This window comes from Pholcus phalangioides, unplaced genomic scaffold (assembly GCF_987345545.1).
Source record: "Pholcus phalangioides strain wild (caught in Gottingen) unplaced genomic scaffold, Ppha-v1.0 ptg000008l_1, whole genome shotgun sequence".
Classification (NCBI taxonomy): Eukaryota; Metazoa; Arthropoda; class Arachnida; order Araneae; family Pholcidae; genus Pholcus; species Pholcus phalangioides.
Genome location: NW_028301601.1, coordinates 45,533,102 through 45,555,379, shown reverse-complemented (window position 1 = coordinate 45,555,379; position 22,278 = coordinate 45,533,102). Strand labels below are relative to the sequence as shown.

Genomic DNA, 22,278 nt, shown 5'->3' with positions numbered 1-22,278 from the left:
AAAAAAAAAAGCTGGACCTACTTTTCAAATGAAATAACATATTATGTGATTTCAACATTTTATTAAGCATAAAAAAGGGGGTTAAGGGTTAAAAAAGGGATTAAGCATAAATAATCTCTATTAATGTTTTATTTATATTGAACTCCGTCAATCCATATAGCTTGGGAATTTTTAATATTCACAATGGAAAAGAAATTGATAAGCATTTTCGACGTGAAACAAACTGATCGATAGCTTGGACTTGAAGAAAAAAAAATGTAAATATCTAACGTCCATCACGAAAAAAAAAAAAATCATTTCTATATTTCTTTGATGTAGATTTGTTTCCTCCGTGATCTTACAAGCTACCATGTTGGTTACGGTTTGTATGCCCTCAAACCTTCGACCGAAGAGAAAAATATCGTGATCCAAAAAGCTCATACCAGAAACAGACGAAGTCCGGAGGAACGATCTTTTACTCATCGCCACATTTAAAAGAGCTGGAAATATGGCTTAAAGCAATAGTGTATTAACATAACGCAACACAGTCATGGCTGACTCAACACAAGAATAGAGTCTATCGTGGTATAACCAACACCACACTATTGCTAGTGTGGTGTTGGTATAACACGGTCTGGTCCATCTTAAGAATATTGGGGGAACCTAGAGATTACACTGGATACATACAGTGCAACGATGTTTCATGAGGAGGGTGGGGAACGGAATACAGAGCTGAACTGAAGCACACAGCAGAGGGAAATCTTCCCTATATATATATATATATAAGGGAGATCGTGACGTCAGAATCCGATTTGCATACCGTATCACAACCTAGTTAGCAGTGATCACAGCAGGAGTCACCATACCAGGTTACCATGGATACGGTTTGAAATAATTATTTAGAAGCGTACGCAGAATTTTCTCAAGGGTGGGGGTTTTCAAGTGTTTTTTCTCCTCGGGAGGGAAGGTTACGTTTTTTCCTGTAAAATAACACTGCAATCTCGGCTTGAGAGGGGGAGGTGAGGACCAGGGCTGTTTCTATTCTGCCCTTCTCAGAGACGGCCTGTTAGAACCCCAAATCCAAGACATTTTTTACATATCTATACAGACATTTTTATCGAGAAATGAACATAGCTAAAAAATGACAAATGGTCACGTTGATCGGATTCATGAGAACAGGAACTTATATGACGTCACATTCCATGGTTAAATTATTGGCTAGGAATCATTGGCCAAGTTTTAAGATCAATCATGAAATTCGGCAACGCGGCGACATATAGGTAAAAATATGGAGGCTTTACACAGATTTTTAGTTAATTTTTGTTGTTGTTGAAATATAGCTTTTTTAGGACGCAATCAGTGCATTTTCGATCCGATCCCAAGGGTCCGGTGTAAGTTTTATTCAACCACTATTTCATGGTTGAACGGTTGTTTATTTACTTGATTGTATAGTATTTTGATCGATTTTGTAACAAATCGCGTTAGGGTGCAAAATCCGCATACAAATCTTTTCATGTATACAAAATCCACTATTATAAACCATGTTATTGAAAAAGCTGTCAAATTCGTACTTTGTGTGTGTCCATGATCATAAGTATTCTAGGACTTTACACAAATGTCTATCATATATACCCTAAGTACACAATAATTTATTCATATAAATATTCATAAATTCAATCAACACCTCATTATATTTGAATGTTTTTCCAAGTGAAATTTTTTAAAGTAGGGAATTTATTTCGATCCGATTAGTATTCCCAAATAAATTATGTAAATTTCATGGGTAATTAATCATTATGTATAATTATATAAATACCTAGGGCCAGAGACAAATTTATGGTTTTGCCCCCCCCTCCCCGCAGGCTACGCACAATTTGCTGCCTTTATCTCATTCTAGATTAGTTTTCTTGATAGATCATTCCTGAAATTTGCAGTTCTGCGCTGTAACCCACCTTTTCCCCAATCCCTGTAAATATGCCTGTATCTCAAAGTCCCTCTCCTGTTCACTCATGTTTGCACACTCTAGATCACTCTTTTGGGCATTCACATGCTTGCAGACACTCTAGATCACACTTTTGGTCATTCACACATTTACAAATGCTCTGTCACTCTTTTTGTTGCTCACTGACCTGGTTCCATGCTTTCTATGTCACTCTCTTGGTGGTTCACACATTTTTTTCTTTTTAAATTTTTATCACAAAAAACATCTCCCTATGCACTATACAGTATAAGATAAGGCTGCTGTGGTGGTCAAGTGGTCATAGTGACAGGATTACATCGTGAGAACCAGCTCCAACTTCACAGTGGTGGTTGGATAAAGTTGGTTTTCTGTGTTTCCCAAATTTGAAGGGTAAATGAGAGCCAGTCCCCACTCCTGTGGCAAGATTTGAAAACTCTTGCCACAGAGAGCAACAGGCCTACAAGTATTCAATCATTACACTTAACGCTCAGCTAGAAAAATTGGTGACAGATGGCAGTACTTCACATAATAAGCATTACACAGAAACAAACTTCACATTAGATTCGCAACACATATGCACACTTTCTGGCATGTAACAATTTGGTGGAAATTCCATTGAGAAATGTGTATGAAGTGCATGTACGGTTAAGTAGTAGCAGTAGTAGGCCCCTATAAGATGGGGCCATATGTGTAATGGTACAATCAGCATTGTATATACATATTTACGGTGGAAAATATACAAAAAAAAAAAAAAAAAATCAGATTTTACACCAGAGAAAAATGATAATTTTTAAAGAAAAAATATAATGATAAAAAATATGAAATAAAATAATATAAAAAAATAGTGGAAACAATAATAATATGAAAAACAAATACACAGTAATATGAAAAATAATGAAAAAAATATTTAAAAAACCAAGTAATAAAAAGAAAAATAGTAGAAGGAGTAAAAAACAGTTGTTAGCATATAAATACTCAAAAACAAAAATGAAATAATACATATAATACATATGTATATACATATGATAGAAACAGTGCAAAAGAAAGAAAACAAAGCCCCAGTCCTTTATGGTATGGTCCCAGGCTTCTGAACTGTATGACATCCATATTTGTTATGGGCATCTTTTTCTCAGCCATCTCGTTGGGCATTTTGCCTGTTGTGGATTTGTATTGTATTTGTATAAATCTTTGAAGGACACACAGTGTCTCTTTTGAGTACACCAATTTCGATGGCACTTGGTGGCTATTGGGTTGATAGCTTTTGCAGATTGCTTGCAATTGTAGTTCTTGGAATGCTCACATTTGAATACTTAAAGATCGGATGTTTAGGTTCATGTGCTTGCACACTGGTCGTTCTCATGATTGCACGTGATTTATATCACTCCTTTGGGCAGTCCTATTCTCACACACTGTGTAGGTCACTCTTTGATCATCCACACACTGTAGGTTATTCTTTTTGGTCTCTCACTGACCTGGTTCCACTCTTTCTATGTCACTCTTTTGGCCTTTCTCATACTTGCGTATGCCTAGCTCATTCTTTTGGTTACCTGGTCTCTCTCCCTGTCACTCTTTTGGTCAATCACTGACCTGATCCCTCACTCTTTACATCACTGTTTTGGTCATTCACATGCTCACAAACTCTCTAGCTTACTCTTTTGGTCACTCACTGACTTGTTCCCTTGCTCTCTAGGTCATTCTTCCAGTCACTCACAGGCTTGTAAAACCCTCTAGCTAATTCATTTGATTGCTCACTCACCTTGTCCCTTGCCCTCTAGGCAAGGACAAGGAAAATTTATGGCTTGTCACCTGTATGCTATACAATGTTTTCAACCCTTCTCCCATTATAGTTTATAGCTTTCTTTATCTCTCATTCCTCGACTTTACAGCATATCTAAGCTTGTTGCCCTGCTTCTGGTGGGACATTAATCTTATCTTATTTTTGGTGATTTTATCTTAACTTCTATGCATTTTATGTATTTTTAGTTATTCCTAATTTGATTTTATGTACAGTTTTTCTAGGAATTTGTCTCGATTATCAGATCTCTAACTATTATCTAACAATCATTTACCATGGCTGATAAAGGAAAGGTAGGTGTTTTTTTAGTGTTTAATAGATATTGCTTTGATGATTATGTAAATATTTGCAAATATTGCTTTAATGATTATGTGTCGTGTATATAGAGAAGATGCCCTCTCCTTTGTTAATACAATGTATATAAGAAAACTGGCTGTGTGCAAAATCAATGTTTATAGGATAGGAAAATTCATCTCTGTCCTCATGGGAACACGTATGTCATGATATGCTATGTGTGTCTTATAATTTCTATTTTTTGCTCCAGGCTGGTCAAAAAATGAAATCATTCAATATAAATCCTGTTGGGAAAAAACCTTCAAAATCAGAGATAGAAAAGCCTCGAAAAGAGAAATGCAGAAGCTTGGTATGTTTTCCTTTGTAACATGCATGTTATTGATATTTTACTATCAATTTTAATGAGAAAAAATGAAGCGTGTTAACAGAGGGTGTCTACTACTAGTACTTTTTTGCGCCTCGTAAACATTCCAGTGAGGAAATTTCTAATGAATCTGTACGTACTGGATCTAACTATTTAAACAGTGGATTCAACAGTAATCAATATTCCATAACATAGCGTCATTTTGGGGATTTGGAAGTTTTAACAAACATAAACCATTTGCAATAGGAGTCAGTGGAACCATACTTGAATAGTTTAAATCATACTATTGCCACAGAAAACAAGCAGTTTTAATTCAAAAAAAAGGTTAGTACTTTTCAAGAAGTAAAAAAGGTGTGCCTCAAGGTTCTGTTCTGGGTCTTGTATTATTTTTAATATACAGGGTGATTCTCTCCATGGGCGGAGATACGGGGGGGGGGAACGAACATTGCTCCCCCATCGTCAAAGGTGGAGTCGACTGATCTAATGTATATATGAGCTGACATTATCATCATCTTGCCCCCCCCCCCCCCAGTAATAATGACCTTGTTTCACTGTGTGTAAATAAATATTTATAAATTCATGTTAATAAAATTTCTTCTTTTTTAAGCATTACAATTTTTTTTGTGAGATATATTTTTTCTGTAAAGTATTTTTGCTTCATTTTCAAAATGTTCTTTTTTTTGCATTTAGCAGATATTGTAAATGCATCTTTAATTATTAAGTGACAATAAACATTTCCTAAAATTCCCTGTTTATTTGTTTGCGAACCACATTTTTTGGTTTGAATAGAAATTAATAATTTCTGCAGGAGGAAGAAAAAGCGGCTGCAGAAGTCTATGAGGAGTTCCTTGCGACTTTTGATGAACCCGCAAAACACGGGAAGTTGTTTGTGCGAGGAAGTGTCATTAATGCTGGGTCGGGAGGTAGTATATGGCTTATTAATTTCATTCTTATTAGAAATTTACAGAGAAATTAAAAATAAAAAAAATTATTATAAACCAACAGCCTTCCCCCACCCCATTCAATGATTTCATAGCTTTAACAATAAAATTTAATTTTTTTTTCAATCAGACCATCATGTTTGTTTCCTGACTTAGTGAATGAATTTCAAATTCTTGCCTTTTAAAATACTAATGCTAAAACAGTTTTTTTTTTGTCCAAATACATCACTTACTTTCTTTTCTTGTTTTTTTTTAATTTGGTCATATATTTGAGAAAAAAAAAGTTATTGTGAAAAATAAGAAAGGGGATGAATTGCCCACATGGGTTCAAGCAAAAATTACATATATCAAACATTCCTTGAGAGTGAAGTGTCTGGTATTTATGCCAGGATTATAGTATAAAACTGTTGTGAAAGTGTTATAAAATGTGAAAAATGCAATGAATTGGTTACATTTGCTCGAATGTAACTAATATGCTGATTTGTTTTTTTTTCAATTTTTGTAAAAGATATTTTATTAAACTTTTATAGTAATCCCTGTCTTAGGTATTACACTATAAAAGTTTGATAAAAGTTCTTTTATAAAACTTGACAAATGTAACCAATGTTGTTACATTCAAGCGAACTTGACCGATCCGCCTATTGGTTGCATTTTTCAAGTTTTATAAACGATCTTTTATCAAACTTTTATAGTGTAATCCCGGCCTTAGCCATAGATCTGAGGTAGCTAATACTGTATCATTTTGGTAAATTCATAACTTTTTTTAGTAACCTTGATTTAACAATAATTTTTGTTTGATTTGTGACTATTGTTAAATTGATTTTTAACTACATCTGCAATAACTACATATTGCAATAATGAACTCCTCTGGAAAATGTTTCTTTTATAAAGTTTTTTTCTGCTGTAAAACTTGATTCTGAGGTATATCACTAATCATCAGAGAATGAATGGTTCCAAGATTGTTAATGATTAAAGGATTAAAAAATATGTGAATTTCTTTCAGATATGGTTGATTTATTTTTTTAAATTGGTTTTTATTCTTCTTTGTGCAGAAGAAAAATCTACAAATCAGACAGGAAAATTATACAAACCTCCCAAGCTAACTGAAATCACTAAGAAGCCTGAAGAAAAACCAGAGACCCAAAAAGAAAAAGCTGAAAGGGAAAAGGTAACTAGCATTTTGTTTATATACCTGTCCCAAATTGTTTGCATAGCAGACATTTCTGCAACTGTTGACTTTAGAGAAAAATACTTTCAATTACAATAAGTTTTCAAGAGATATGCTATTACTCAAAATGTCTTAAATTTACCAGGGGATCGTTCACATACATAAAAAATTGGAAATATTACCTTTTTATATAGATCTTGTGTGCTGAAACTTCCAATTTAGTGACATATAAACCTGGCTGTGAGAAGTAATTTACAAAAATTTTCATATTTTTAAATGCAATATTAACAGATACATTTTACTGAGATATTTTCAGCATTTGTAGCCAATGATTGAGGATGTGGTTCACATATTGTGAAACGCAGGGTTGGCAGGTTTTTGATGGTTTAAACCGTGGCTTAAACTGTTACGTCAAAAACCTTAAATATTGTTTTTTAAATATAAAAATTCACATAGAAAATACACACATTCATTGCATGTAATGTTTAAAGTCACTATGTTATGCAAGGAATAAATATTTAATGTGATTGATAAATAATTTTGTACTCTCTACAGAATTATTTTGGTCATTTGATCATTTTTGTCGCACAACAGTCATTTTCTGCACACTAGCGCTAATTAGACCAGGACCTACAATTTATTGCCGATTCCGAACGGCAGGCAATATATATATATATATATTATGTTTTTTTTCCTTATAAAATGTACAATTTGAATAGAGTGAAATACTATGGAACTATTTGATATTATTCAATTCAACATGATTCTCAACCTTCCAAAATTTCAACTGCAGAGTCAGTGGCAGGGTTGGGTTTTTGACATGTCACAACTGGTTTAAACTCAAAAGTTGGTTTAAACCATCAAAAACCTAAATGAATGCTTTTGGACAATGTTTTGAACACAATAGGTATATAACATGATGGAGACTTACCTTTTTGCATGTTGAAATGCTTTCTTTTTAAACACAATACAATAATTAAAAGAAAATACTAATTATATATAATATGCAATTTTGAATTTTTATACTCAAATATTCTACAACAGATAATACATAATTTTATGGTTCATTTTATCTAAACTATTGATTATCTTTGTTCAATTTACCAAGTCAAGTAGAGCTGTTTACGGGTGATGGAATGGTCTAAGGGGGGAGATAGAAGCTACAAGTATGACGTAGGATCCTATGGGTTCACTTGAGTTGAGGGTGATGAGAGAAAACATATTTCTCTGGGCAATGGAACAAAAAGTTTGGGAAACTATGTTTAAAATGTCTCACTAGACATTTATAAGAATCAGACTGAAGGACTCTGCGCTGTTGCCAAGTCATACATAAATATAACGCATATAACAATGTTCTAGACTAGAGAAGTACCACTTTTTTTTTTAATTAAATTTCTGAATCTACAAAAAATATGATTATGCTATTTATGTGATGTATTATTATTTGATCTATTTTATTCGCTTGAATTGTGATAAAAATCGTACTCTTACCAATATACAGTCAAACCCTGTTTTAGCGTCACCATTTGTTTCACAGAATTCTGGTGCTATAACGAGTTTGGCATTACATTGAATCAAATTAACCTATGCAGTCCCTATATGTGGAAGATTTGTTTATAGAAAATTTCTGGCACTAAATAGGTTTGGAGCGACATTGGGAGGCTCTGTATCAGGGTTTAACTGCACATAATAGTATATATATACCTAGTACATATGTATAGAATGAAACTGTTTATTTTTTAATGTTGTAATGAGTTCGCTCCATTGTGATCATGGGCGGAGGTACAGGGAGCATGGGGGGGGGGCGTCAAAGGTAGAGTCGACGGATCTAATGTATATATGTATAGACATCATCATCGTTTGCCCCCCCAGCAATAATAACCGTGTCCCCCCCCAGACTACCAAGTCTATCTCCACCTATGATTGTGATTCACCAGAACATGGATCAAAGTGAAGTATGGATAAGCATGCAAAACCATTTTTATAATAAGGCTCATCCACAGAATTTGTAGGAATAATAGTGATTATTGGCTCTTTTTTTTCAGGCCAAAAAGAAAGAAAAAGAAAAAAAGAAGAGCAATTTGGAGTTATTCAAAGAAGAGCTCAGGATGTAAGAGAATGTTTTGACATTTAAAATCATTAATGTATTGATTAAAAATGTTTCAAGTTTAGAGAAATATCAGTTGTGAATCAAACTGCCCCGCAGCTGCATGGTTAGTGCACCAGCTGGCCTTCAGTTTTGCGAATATGGATTTGGAACACATGTTTGGCATGATAAAAGTCGCAGTAAAAAAATTGATCTTTTTTGGTCTCCTGCAAGTTTGATGGGTGGGTTCTATTTAATTTTATATTTTTCAGGATACAAGAAGAAAGGGAGGAAAGACACAGACTGAAAAATGTTATCAAAGAACAAGTGAAAACTGGCAGAATCGACCCACCCATGGAAAATCAAATCAGACTAGGTGAAGAAGCATACATATGTAAAAAAAACATTCTTATCATTTGAATTTAAATTTTTAAAAATTAGGTGTCAAACTTGCCAGCATGTGTGTAATGTATGCTGCTATATACATTATTGATTTTACTGCAATATGTAGGTTTAGAACTAGCATATTGTTTCAAACAACTATTAAATTATACAAAGCTCAATTTAATATAATTAAGGGTAGAAGAGATGATTAATTGTAGAATTTCGATAATTTGATGATGGAAATTCAAGTCAAATTGTGGTTTTGTTCATGGACGGAGATTCAGTGGGAGGGGGCATAGGAATGCATTGTTTCCTAACATAAAAAATATGTACATACAGGGTGAGTCTATAATTCCCCTTGCCACATTTCACTGGCAAACCATTGATCTTAGAAGCATCATTCCAATTAAAAAAAGTATCCAAAATAACGTATAGAACTCAGCTACATCATTCATGTTGCAAGGAGTTGTATAGTTGTTAAAATATATCAAAATTAACTTTTTATACAGACGCCCTTTCCTCAAAAAAAGAAAAACAATAAGCTTCTTAGAGCAATATTTGAATTAAAAAATCATAGAAAAGTTGGGGGGAAACAGCACAAACTAACGGACAATACCTTGTTTATGCCATTCTTTCCCAACTCTTTTCAGATTTCTGAATTCAAATATCTCAGCGAATATTGCACTTACAAATGTGGCATTTTTTTATGGCCTTAATAGAGACGAGGCAACGACTTTCTAATCAGGATTTTAAGGATAGGGTGTCTGTATTAAAGTTAATTTCAATATTTTGATAACTTTAAAATCCCTTGCAACTTGAATGGCATAAGTTACACGTTATTTGGATACCTTTTCTAACTGGAAGTATGTCTCTAGGATCAATGGTTGGGCAGTAAAATGTGGCAAAGGGAATTATGGAGGTCACCCTGTACATATGATTTTGTCATGCAATTTTGTTTTCTTTTGATGATGAAAATTATTTTGCCTCAAGATATATATATACATATCTTTATTCCACTAATATTTCAAAGTACAGGGTGTTTCAAAAAGAATCACCCGATTTGAAATACGTATATTACGAAAAATATTGAACATAGATACTTAAGATTTATTTTATATTACATGGCTAATCATAAAGTTTTTTATAAACCAAATTGAAGGTACTCAATTTGTTTATCTTGGGATACACTGTATATGTCTATGCAATAGTCAAATTCGTCCCAAATTTTTGTGAGCATGTTTGCATACACTGCAAGTGGATTTCTGTGGACTACATGTGAAACTCTGTCGATGCATTCCATATTTTCATCTGACATGCGAAGACGGCCAGGGGATTTACCTTTACATTGACAACCCGTGTCTCTGAATTGTTTATACCATCGCCTAATGCTTTGAGTGGTAGGAAGTTCGACACCAGGGTATTGTCGAAAAAAAACATGATGAACAGTTGTTACGGACTCAAACTTCGGTGAAGCTTAAAACACGAAACGATTTCTGTTGTTCAGTTGGCAACTTGACAGACACTGAAGTGGCAGCTGAAGGAAGAGCGTTAGCACTACCTGTCAGCAACTGTGTGTAACTCGAGATTTCCCTCTTTCTACCTATACATTCAATCAAAATGGATTAGAAGCTGAGTAGTTATGATTTTTTAAATCGGATGACTTTTTTTGAAACACCCTGTATTTAAGAATGATTAACCAACATAATTCCACTATGCTGCTGTGCCAACCTAGAGCTTGGAGTGTGATTTAATAGCTCTAACGCAGGTTGCAAACCTTAAAGAATAGCAATTAAACTAGTATTAGTTTCATTAACATTAGGTTTACCAGGCGGGTCATTTTGATCCATTTCAATATGATAGGAGATAGGTATATAATAAATGTCGGTAAACCTAGTGTTAAATAAATCAGTGGAATGTATAAGCCGTAACTCAGAAAAATGATTGGAAGAAAAAAATGTTTAGTCAACTCAGCTCTGCCTTTCTTTGGTTAACAGTTACAATTTATATGAAGAGATGGTATTTTTTTGGCCTGAAATATACTGAGAAATTGAATGTTTTGGATGTTAATGCCAAAACTGATATTTGGAAAGAAAAGTGATTTGCCTCCTCCGGGAATCGAACCTGTGTCCCCTAGCATATTGGTTAGTGCACTTGCCCGGTATGCAAGGGGAACCAGGTTCAATTCTCGGAGGGGGCAAATCACTTTCCAAATATTAGTTTCGGCATTGACATCCAGAAAATTCAATTTCTCAGTTATGCGACCTATGTTCTAACACATAACCAATTCATGGTCAAATCAAACAAAGTTATGGTTATTAGCTGTTAGTTTCAATTGTCTGAGATTTTGATGTTATAGCAGGGCTCCCACTCATCCTACTTTTCCTACATTTTGGTAAAATGTCCTACTTTTCCTACTTTTTTACCAAATCCTATCAACAAAATTTGTGTAATTGATTTAAATTGAGGAGGGAATCATCGATATATGGTCAAATATTATAAATGTTGTAGATTGCAATTAATGATTCTGTCAAAGCAGAAATTGTATAGTTTTAAGGTTATTTGGGGAGGGGGTTGTGTAGCATTTGGTATTTTTTTTTGAGTGGGAGCACTGTATAGCTCAATGCAATTTTATAATATCTCTTGGCTTGATATGTTATCTGAAATCATTGAAGATTTTGAATTAAAATTGAATAATATTCAGAAGAGGTAGAATTACTTTAAACTGAACATTTGAATAGTTTGATTTTTTTTTTAATTGTGTGATGAATCTTGTCTTTTCAGCTGATGACTACAGGTATCCAAGTTATGGTTCATATGATACTGGTGACCCAAGTACTACCAATTTGTATCTTGGCAACCTGAATCCAAAGGTTAGTTTTGTTAGATTTATTCTATTGAGACTGTTTCCCTGCTTCTTGAAATTGACTTTTTTTCCCCATGAATTTTATTGCAACTCTTTCATCATCATCATGACTCATTTGCTTATCATTTGGTGAAAAACTTTTGGCTTCCAACATGTTATTTTTGGAAATGTTATATTTTGGAAATTCATAGAATGAAATACATACAAACTATAAAATATGATGCAGAATGTAGAAATGATTGAAACTACTTTCATGGACTATATTTATTAAATTATACCCCCCACTCAATGATATAACTGTTCTTAGTTGGTGTGACACTGATTGGTAAAGACACTAATTGAGTGTGTTCACGTGAAATGTTTTATATTCATAAAAGCAGTCAGGATTAGAAAACGGTAACCTCAAGGTCAGTTTTTTCTACTCATTCAGTCTCTCTACTCAGTTTTTTCTGCCACGTTCCATGTTTCACAGGCATATCAAAATGAAAAAGATACTTATTAGCCACAGAATCAACATTAGACTTCATTGATGTATGGTAATGCAGCTATCCAGCCCTGCCATTTTCAATTCGCTGTTTCAAAGCATGTCAGTGGTTTTGATAAGATTAGAAAGCCAGGTTCTTGTACCTACTTCCATGCTTCTGAGTTCTTGATCACCTTAATTATTAAACCATCCTATCTACGTTCCATTCAAGAATTTATACAAAGCTTGTCTGAATCTATGATCATATTGGTGTAGCCCTATACTGTTCTTCTGAAACTGGTCATGAAGTCATCTCATGAATTTGTTGACAGAAACACAATGTGGTCCAGCTTCTTGTGTACTTTGGTCTTAGGACACAAAGTAGCCAACCACATGACTCTCTACCTAAGCATTGGGCCATGGCATATACAAGATCAAACTCATAATTAAAATTGTTGATATCATGAAATACTTTGAATTTCCTGTATACAGTCTCTCTGCGTGGTCAGCGGTCATGTTTGTCTGTCCATGTATTATGAACCTCTCTAGCAAATCTGGCATATAATGAAGAAACTTTTGGCCTCTTTCCATAGGATGTTCTCTTAGAGCAAATGTGCAATGAAATATATATATATTTTTTTTGCTCCTTGAAATTTGTTACAATAGTTTAATTGTATATTTTCTAAAAGTTGAAATCCTATAATTTTTGAATTTCTGATTATGTGATATCAGTTCTCATTGTTCTAGCTTTTAAGATATTGGAATTCAACTGTCAGTTTAGATATAATAATCTTTTAGAAATCTGACATATAAGAAACAGTTAAATAACAAAGTAAGCTAAATAAACTGGGCTTTTTGATTTTCAAGAGTTATATGAAAAATGACAACATTTAAGTTTTTTTTCTTTCCTACAACATGTCGTTTTCTTTTTGTCTTGATCATGCGTAGTCATTTTGCGGTTTTTTTTTTTTTTTACTTCGTAGATGACAGAGCAACAACTATGCGAAGTCTTTGGAAAATTTGGGCCATTAGCTAGTGTGAAAATCATGTGGCCACGTTCAGATGAGGAAAGAGCCAGAGGGAGGAATTGTGGTTTTGTAGCATTCATGAATCGGAGGGATGGGGAGAGAGCAATGAAGAATCTTAATGGTTTGTTTTTCATTTAATTTTTTTTATACTTTTTGTGTTGTTTGTAAAATGTTTCTTGTTTTTATGTGTGTTTGTGTTATTTGCTAAAGAGTTGCTGTTCCAAAAACTAATTATGTTATCATCAGACATAAGAAGTCTTTGAGGTACAAAATAAATACTGTTTTAAAAAAATTAAATACAAAAAGTTTTCCAGATGTGGATTTTATGTGGATTTTTACCAAGATACAGGGAATCCCTTTACCTGAAAGAGATAAAAATTATGTGGTTTATCATAAAATTGAAGTAAAATGTAACAAAAATTAAGTTTATTTATGTACGCTGTCCCTTTCAAAAAATCCAATTTGTAAAAATTGTCGATCTTATACAGTCAACGCTTGTTATAGCGACCATTCCATTCAACCACCGGTTAGATAAGTCTGAAATGCTTCATAGAATGGCTATCGTGTATGTTTTACTTTCGATATAAAGACCCTCCCAATAAAACTTCAGTTTCTGATGGGATGAAGGGGCCCATTATATCAAGCATTGACTGTATTTAGTACTCTTGGAAGTTATCCACCCAAAATATAAACACATCTTTCGATATTTGTCATTAGATGAACCAAAATTTAATATTCACTCATATAGGTGTAAAATTTAAGAAAAAATTGTCCAGGTTGGTCAATACCAGGGTTGGGTTTTTGACATGACAAGTGTCAAAAACCGGTTTAAACCATCAAAAACTGTCGAAAACCGTCAAAAACCTAAATGAATGCCTTTTGACATTGTTTCGAACACAATAGATATGTAACATGATGAAAAACTTACTTTTTTGCATGTCACAATGTTTTATTTTCAAATATTAATTTATTACAATAATTAAAACAAAATATTAATTATAATTTGCAATTTTGAATTTTCAACATTAGAGTCTAGAACGTATAAAATATAATTTTACGGTTTCTTTATCTAAGCTTATCTTGTGTTTAATTTGCTAAGCGGAATAGAGCTGTTTATTCAAAATATGTATGATAGGGGGATCAGATTAGGTTTTTGACTCCAGAAACTAACTTGGTATTAAAAACTTACTGTCAATGATGTCAAATAGTTTTTGTTAACCTGATAGATATGTTAATCAACAAAACACTTATTTTTATGTAGATTAAAGGGTTTTATATTCAGAATTATAATTACTGAGGAAAAATACCTGTTTTGATATTTTAAATTTTCTGATCCTCTCAAAATTTTATTCTGTAGAAACATTCTCACACAGCATCTGTTAATACACTAATTAAACTCATTTATTTTCCCCTAAACATTTCTTAGCTCTGTGTGTATAAATTCATAGAGTTTTGAAGTGTATTTTCAACCAAAGCAGAGCTGATAGGACTTGATACCCAAAGCATTTTTTTGCATGTTTCAATAGAGTTTCAATTGGTAAACCATTGCATTATAAATACTAGAAAATATACCATATCATGGTGCAAAATTAACAATAAGTAAGTTTGACTAAGGATAAGTTACAGGAGTTTCTTAAACAAGATAGCATTGTCAAATGAAATGACATTTTAGTCCTACAATTTAGTATTTTTATCTCTAGATATATTTCAATGTTATGCACAATAAGAGTATCATTTTAAGTGTCAGTGGTTATCTAGATAATTTAATAATAACAGAAATCACCATTACATATATGATGCAATAAACCTTTTTTTAAACACTTATCTGTTGTAGAAAAAGTACAGCAGATGGTTTATATGAATGTACACATATATAAGCAGTTAAAGAAATTTTGAAAGGTCAATCATCTTGAATCAGAGAATGTCAAATCATTCCATAGTTTTTCCTTCAGTGTTTATGCTATGCTTTATTCAAATTGTATATTTTATAAGAAAAAAAAAACCATATTAATTTTTTTGTGCAAAATAATTCTGTAGGGAGAGTAGAAAATTATTTTACAATCATATTAAATATTTTTTTTTTGTATAACACAGTCACTTTAAACATTACATGTAATTAATGTGTGTATTTCCAATGGAATTTTTATATTGAAAAGCAATATTTTAAATTTTTGACAAAGGTTTTTGACATGACGGTTTAAACCATCAAAAACTGCCATGTGTCAAAAACCTGCCAACCCTGGTCATTACATGATGCAGAAACTAAATATGATTTTGATTTTTAAAGAAATGCTTAAATGAGCTGTAGAATGCTACCCAGGTGGCACCTTGATAACCGGAGGGCAAAACCCGTTTTTTTTGTTCAAAGTTGCATGTAATCATTAAAAAAAGGATAGGGAACAGTGATTGGCTGTAGTGATAATATTGATATCACGGATAAGTCATCCTGTGCACCAAGGAGCTCTAATGCTACCCATCTCAAAGATGCACATTATGATGCTTTCGCATGTTATGCTTATTGTATGCATGTACCACAGGATATAATTCGAATGTTAATGAGGAGCAATGCTGAAAGATTTGAATGAAGAATGTTTCAATCCATGTATATAAAATTGATTTTCTGTGCATCTGTTTTATACAAATCTATGAACTTAGACCAATCTTTGTAAAATTTTGCATACATACCAAACAGGACCCGACTCGAATGATATTCCAGGGCTGGACAAATCACAAAAGAAATCTAGTAGGTGCCAGAAAATTTTTTTGTGTTGCTCTCAGCCTGAAAGTTAGTAACTATACAAAAAAAAAAAAAAAATTTTGTTGCCAATACTAATTTTTGCCATGATAACCTGGCACCTAGGATTTGTTCATCCCTATGATTGGCTGCTTTAAAAGTTTGTCAGCCATAAATAATTTATGGGCTTCAGCAATGACTTTCAGAATATTTACTTTGGCTACAGTGGTTCCCAAACAATGCGTTTCAGACATGTTAACTCCTTTACAATGTTTTGTTTCTTTTCTTATGCTACCAGCATATGAAGGAAACTCTGGCATCCCTGGGTATTATAGCTAGTAATTCAATAAAAATAAGTTTTGTTTTTTTTTGTTTGAAAAGGTTTAATTTTCATAGTTGACTGACTTTTCTTGTTTTAGGAAAAGACATTATGGGATTTGAAATGAAACTAGGCTGGGGCAAAGCTGTGCCAATACCACCGCACCCTATTTACATCCCACCCGCTATGGTTGAATTGACTTTACCTCCACCACCATCAGGTTTACCATTCAATGCTCAACTTGATAAAAGGGAGAGACCAAAGATAGGATGGTCTGATGAACCAGAATCAAGAGAAGAGTTTGAGAAGGTAACTGTGATTTGATTAATTTTACATTTGTGTTGATTATCTATGTAATTATCTACTAATTATGTGTTCATGTTGAATTTTTTCAAAATTTTTGTGTGAGTATTGAGTCTATTCTAATATGTGAAATGGGAAAATTGAGTGATTGAAGATTGAAAATTTTTTTTAGTCTAATAAAAAAATTAAAAATAAATATCAAATATAAATTTAAATGAAACGATGTTGTATTATGCCTATTCAAAAAGTATCTGAAAAAATAAGGCTTTTTTAACTCTTCAACACAAATATTTTGGTTTTAAAGTTATACAATTTGCAACCCTGTTTTTTTTTATTTGAAATTTATTATCAGTTTCTACAAACAAAACAATTCAAGAAAATGAGCCAATCAGTTACACAATGTATTGAAAGGTTAAATTAAAAAGAAAATACTTTTTTTAATCGTGCACTGAACAAGCTTCTTTCAACTTTGTCTCATGAACATGTAGGTTTATGAAATGTGATTTGTGTCATAAGATATTCTTTTTGGAGTGAAATCAGAATTTCTTCAGTGCAAACTTTGTGACTATTTAAGTCTTTAACATGCAGAAATCACTGCTATAATAGGCGTTCTTCCACTTTTCAGCAGGTGCAAAGTAAAGGGGATGAGAAAATGTGTTCCATTGAGAAATCGGACATAAAATTTCTGGGCTTGTTATTGATAAAAATGCTTTTCTTGACTTGGAATATATGTAGCCTTGCCCACACGCACACATACTGATGGGTTGAGTGACAACCGCACTGAAGTTGTCTTATTTGAGAAAAACCTGTGACTTACAGTATCTTTAATCTTCATTGACAAGTGTAAATAATGGTCAGGAGTATTTTTGAGAATAAGTTTTTGTCAATGAGTATTATGAATTTATTTTCTAAATAGATCTGTTTTGGGGGACTCGCGTCACGTGACTAAATCATATTTAAAAAAATATTCAGTCATCACTTGTGTGTGTATTAAAGGCCACCACCAATAACATGTAATATGGTAGAACCAAAAAAGAGTTATTATATTATGAATATTTTAGAATTCCTATTGGTCACATGTATTTTTTTAAACCTCAAATAGCTAGCTAAAAGCCAATAGTTTTTTTTTTTCTGGGTGGTATTCATGCAATGTTCATAGACTTATTATATTAGACTTATTATATAATTCAGTAGAGCTTTGGCTACAATCATTGTCTGTAATTGTTTTTCTTATGATAGTTGCTTTGGGGAAGTTAGATAGCCCTTTTGCAGTCTGCATGTATATTAAAATGATGTGGTAGTTCTTTTTCAGAGCGATTATTAGGAATGGAAAACTTAAGGCAGATACTTTTTGAATAATGGTGGTATATGCACAGTTTTTGTTTACAAAATATGTTTCGGAATCAATATAAGTGTGACAGATTATTTATGTATAAAATGAGTATCTAGCAGAGTATAATGTGTTCATACACAAACTGGTATTTTTTATGGGATGATGCACTATTTTTTCTCATGCAATTTAAATAGTTAAATCAAAATAAAGTAAGAACTTTCATCAAATTTAACACAAAAAAACGTAAAATGTTTTTGAAAAATTATGCATGGTACAACAAAGCAGCTATGAAAAGCATAATTTATGTGCTCTTTGTTACCACTGGATCATTTTATTACTTCGAGCAGTTTAGAAACATCATATTAATTTATTAAACTGTTTTGTGGTTCAATATACCAAAGACAAAATTCCATCCTTTCTGTATAATTTTTTCTTTTTGTCTTGAAAGAAAATTCCCATGAATCAGTCTGAAATTTTTTGCTTTTTCAAGCTTTAGTTTTCATCCATACTTTTGACCCAAATTGTGCATTTGGCTCATGATACGAGTGATCAAGAGGTGGTATCAACATATCTTACCTTAATGATGTAATATTATTAAAGAGGAAAAGCTGATGTAAAACAGGAATTAATTGAAATTCTTAAAAGAAATGCAAAATTACAATATTAACTTCTGATTTGAATCTAAGGCACCATTTGCTCCCATTGATAATAAAAAAAGCAGATGGCATTAGGCATTAGGGATTTCTGTTAAAGCCCATCTACATGATATATTTTTTTTCTTATTGGCTTTTTAAAGGATTATATGAAAGTAGTTATGAACTCCTATTAAAAAAAGGGTAAGATTTTTTAGGCTCTTTTTTTTTTTTTATGAGAAAAAAGCCTAAAAAATCGTATTTTTTTTAATAGGAGTTCATAACTACTATTATATAATCCTTTAAAAAGCCAGTCTTTTTTTTTTCTATGAGGATTATTCTATGAGGAAAAAAAAAATTGTTAAGTGGCTTCAAAATATTGAAAAATGAACCAGCTTTGTATCCAACATTCTTGCCTCAAAAAAACTGGACCGAAAAGGGAAATGGTTTGACACTCCTAGCCACTTTCTGTGCATGAATTGTATGTATAGTCGCTAAAATATTTAGTAAATTTTGGCATTTCAACTTCATTCATTAATATGTGAATTTAGGTTTGGATACTTTTTCTTACTTAGGTCACAGATTGCACATAAATTCTGTTAATTTGATATCACATTCTGTATCTTGAATAATTTCAGTATCTTTTACATTCACATAAAGGCATCCAAACCTCTCTTTGAACCTTCATTTTCTACTGCCTTTAAAAGAAATCAATTTTGCTAAACGTACGCAAGTACACAAAATATTGCCCCATTCAAAAAATGTAGCGATTATCTTCATATAGGATAAGTGAATGAGAATGATCATCCAAGTATTCTGATAGTTGTGAAAGCATACCGATCGTATTATAATATTTTATCACCTTAAAACAATTTCATTTCTCTTGAAATGCGGTATTAGTGAACAATTCCTAATTCATGGCATGGCCTTTACTTTTTCAGAGTTAGTTTATGTATTGTAGGAAATCTTTCTTCCAAATATTTTAATGTTCTGTCTGCTTCCCCCCATAACTACATAGGTTTCTCGAATATGTGGTAGTATGTTTTTTCATTCCCTCATATTGATTCGAAGTATAGAGTTTCACCAAAATTTCATTCAGAGATACAGGGTGGGCAAAAAGTCAGTAGAAACTTTAAAAATTCATAAAAACTGAAAAATAACCGAAATAAAAAACGGTTTGCAGGGTTAGCATCACTAGGTCATGAGAATTTTTTTAAGATGGGGGAAAAACTAAAAAAACAGCCGATAGGTGGCGCTGATGCACACAAGTAAAAGAAAAGATACACAAATAACGAACAGAATGCCTCCAAATCATTTATTACAGCAGTATGTGTTCCACATGACCACCACCACAGGGGATAACACATTGCAAGCGAGTCAGAAATCCAGCAACGACAGAGTGCAGCAGGTCCACATACACGGTTTACGACAGTGAACTGATTGGGGATTAGGAGCACAAGTTCTTATAACTGTCTCATTTTCATATTTCCACTGGACCAGCGCCACCTATCGGCTGTTTGAGTTTTTTTTTTTCCTGTCTTTAAGTTCCCGTGACCTGGCGATGTTAATTTGGCAAAACATTTTTTTTATTTTGGTTATTTTCTGGTTTTTATTCATTTTTAAAGTTTCTACGGACTTACCCTCCCTTTATTAATCCATTGTTTGAATAAGGTCTTGTATTTATGTTTGAGGTTGCTAATTTTTTTTCGCAAAAACTGTTATGACCTTTTTTTGCGTTTCTTAAATGTGTGAATTCTACATGTTTCACATGATTAATGACTGTTGACATCGCCATCACATTTCATTCAACTATAAAGTGGTTATTTATATTCATGATATAAAAAAACAATAGTAATTTATTATTAAATTGAGAAAATCCTTAATTTTTTTATATTTTAAAATTTGATATTTAAGTATTATGTTGTAGTTTTTTGCAATGAATTCAGTTGGAAAGTTTTCAGTACAGCTACAAACAAATTTCATTTTCAACTTGTTTTTACTGACATAATAAAGTTCTTGGTAACATTGTTGGGATTCTATCAAATTTTGCCTGGGACGAAATGACTGTCATTTTCTTGGAAACATACTAGAGCTTACTAGAGGCTGTATATACCAGTATGCATTATACTAGTTTTGTTTGCAATGTGATAATGAAGGTACTTAAATGACGTCTCCTTCAGCCGGGCCCAGTAACCCTTGGATACTTGCCTACTGTACCAAAGGATGTTGAGAGATGTTGTGAATTTGATATTTGTTCTTTGAAGTTCTTGTCACAGAATCTTTCATGACATAGGTACAACAAAAACCTTGACAAGATAATCCCAGATTACGTTACTACAGTAAGAAGTTTTCACTGCAGTACTTCATCTTCTCGACAAGAGGTGGAAAATATACCTTGTGCGCTATTATTTGGAATCTGCAATAAACTGTTGGTTCCATGTTTCATTGGCCCTCGCTTGCAGAAAATGATCATTGTACGACAAAAAATAATAAAATGATGCTTGTGCTGCTGAATTACAGATCCAATTTTAAATTTACATGAGAGGGTGGCCAATGTTCATAATTTTCAATTACAAAAATTAGTCCAAATCAATAAGTTTTTATTCATGCTATAGCTGTTGTGTGTCAAGATCTGTGAACAAATTTTTATGATTCACATCAATATTCAGACTTAATAAACTTATTCTAAGTTTTCTAGATTGCTGATAGAATTTGAAAAAAAAATTGTTATACAAATGCAACGCCACAATAGACAAATGCCCAATGTCTGAGAAAAAGATGCCCATAATAAATATGGATGTCATATATTTCAAAAATACAGCAACCCAATTAAAAATGCAATTACAAACAATATATATATACATGATGAAATATTATACAATGCCCATAAGAATACTTATGGTTGTCTTATTCTAAGTATGGATAGCTTCTTGATTTGATTGCTTATTTTAAATTAATGAATTTTAGTGAATTATTTTGAGAATTAGACAAATTTGTCAAGTTTCCTCTCAGAATCTTTTACAAAATAATGTGTTGCTTTAATTTATAGATATGCACATAATGAGGGGAAAAATTTAGCTATTCTTGTCAGATTATGGTGGCAAGAATGTATCCACATTTATGCAAAAACAAAAAAAAGGTGGATTTGGTATAAAATTAAAATGTACTAGAATTTAAGGCCACCTGTGGAATTAGAACTCACGATCTCCTGTTTACAAGATGAGTTCTTAGAACCAATGAAGTAATAGTGCCATTGATAGTACAGAATAAAATAACATATTGTATCCATTAGCATTTTTAATTTTTCATCCGAAACCTGCTTCCCCCCAAAAGCACAACCTTCCAATATCAATTTTTGGTGGTTTTTTTTTTATGTGGTTTTATCTCATCAAAACAAGGAATGATATTTTTTGTTCGAATTTATAACTTTCTGAAGTAATAGTTTTTAATGATAGAAAGTGGGTAAAAAATTCAATAGTAGAAATATATCAAATACGTAACATTTTATTCAGTTTTACAACTGGATTTTTTTATTTACAGTAATTTTTATATCGTTATTTAAAGTAAGGTTCATAATAAAGTACTAATGATTCTATTAGCAGGTAATAAGCGGAGTCAACATTCTGAATGTG

At 32.4% G+C, this 22,278-nt stretch overlaps 1 protein-coding gene across 1 annotated transcript in view; it reads left to right on the top strand.

Annotated features, from left to right (window-relative positions):
• Positions 1-1,244: 1,244 nt before the first annotated feature.
• LOC149084381 (U2 snRNP-associated SURP motif-containing protein) overlaps positions 1,245-22,278 on the top strand; it is a 65,618-nt gene continuing 44,584 nt past the window's right edge. The window contains exons 1-10 of the mRNA XM_089234769.1: positions 1,245-1,370; positions 3,950-4,027; positions 4,279-4,377; positions 5,201-5,315; positions 6,386-6,501; positions 8,547-8,611; positions 8,860-8,963; positions 11,753-11,841; positions 13,281-13,446; positions 16,479-16,687. Of these exons, the coding sequence (XP_089090895.1) occupies positions 4,010-4,027; positions 4,279-4,377; positions 5,201-5,315; positions 6,386-6,501; positions 8,547-8,611; positions 8,860-8,963; positions 11,753-11,841; positions 13,281-13,446; positions 16,479-16,687 (981 nt within the window). The 5' untranslated portion in view covers positions 1,245-1,370; positions 3,950-4,009. The remainder of the gene's footprint in view (positions 1,371-3,949; positions 4,028-4,278; positions 4,378-5,200; positions 5,316-6,385; positions 6,502-8,546; positions 8,612-8,859; positions 8,964-11,752; positions 11,842-13,280; positions 13,447-16,478; positions 16,688-22,278) is intronic.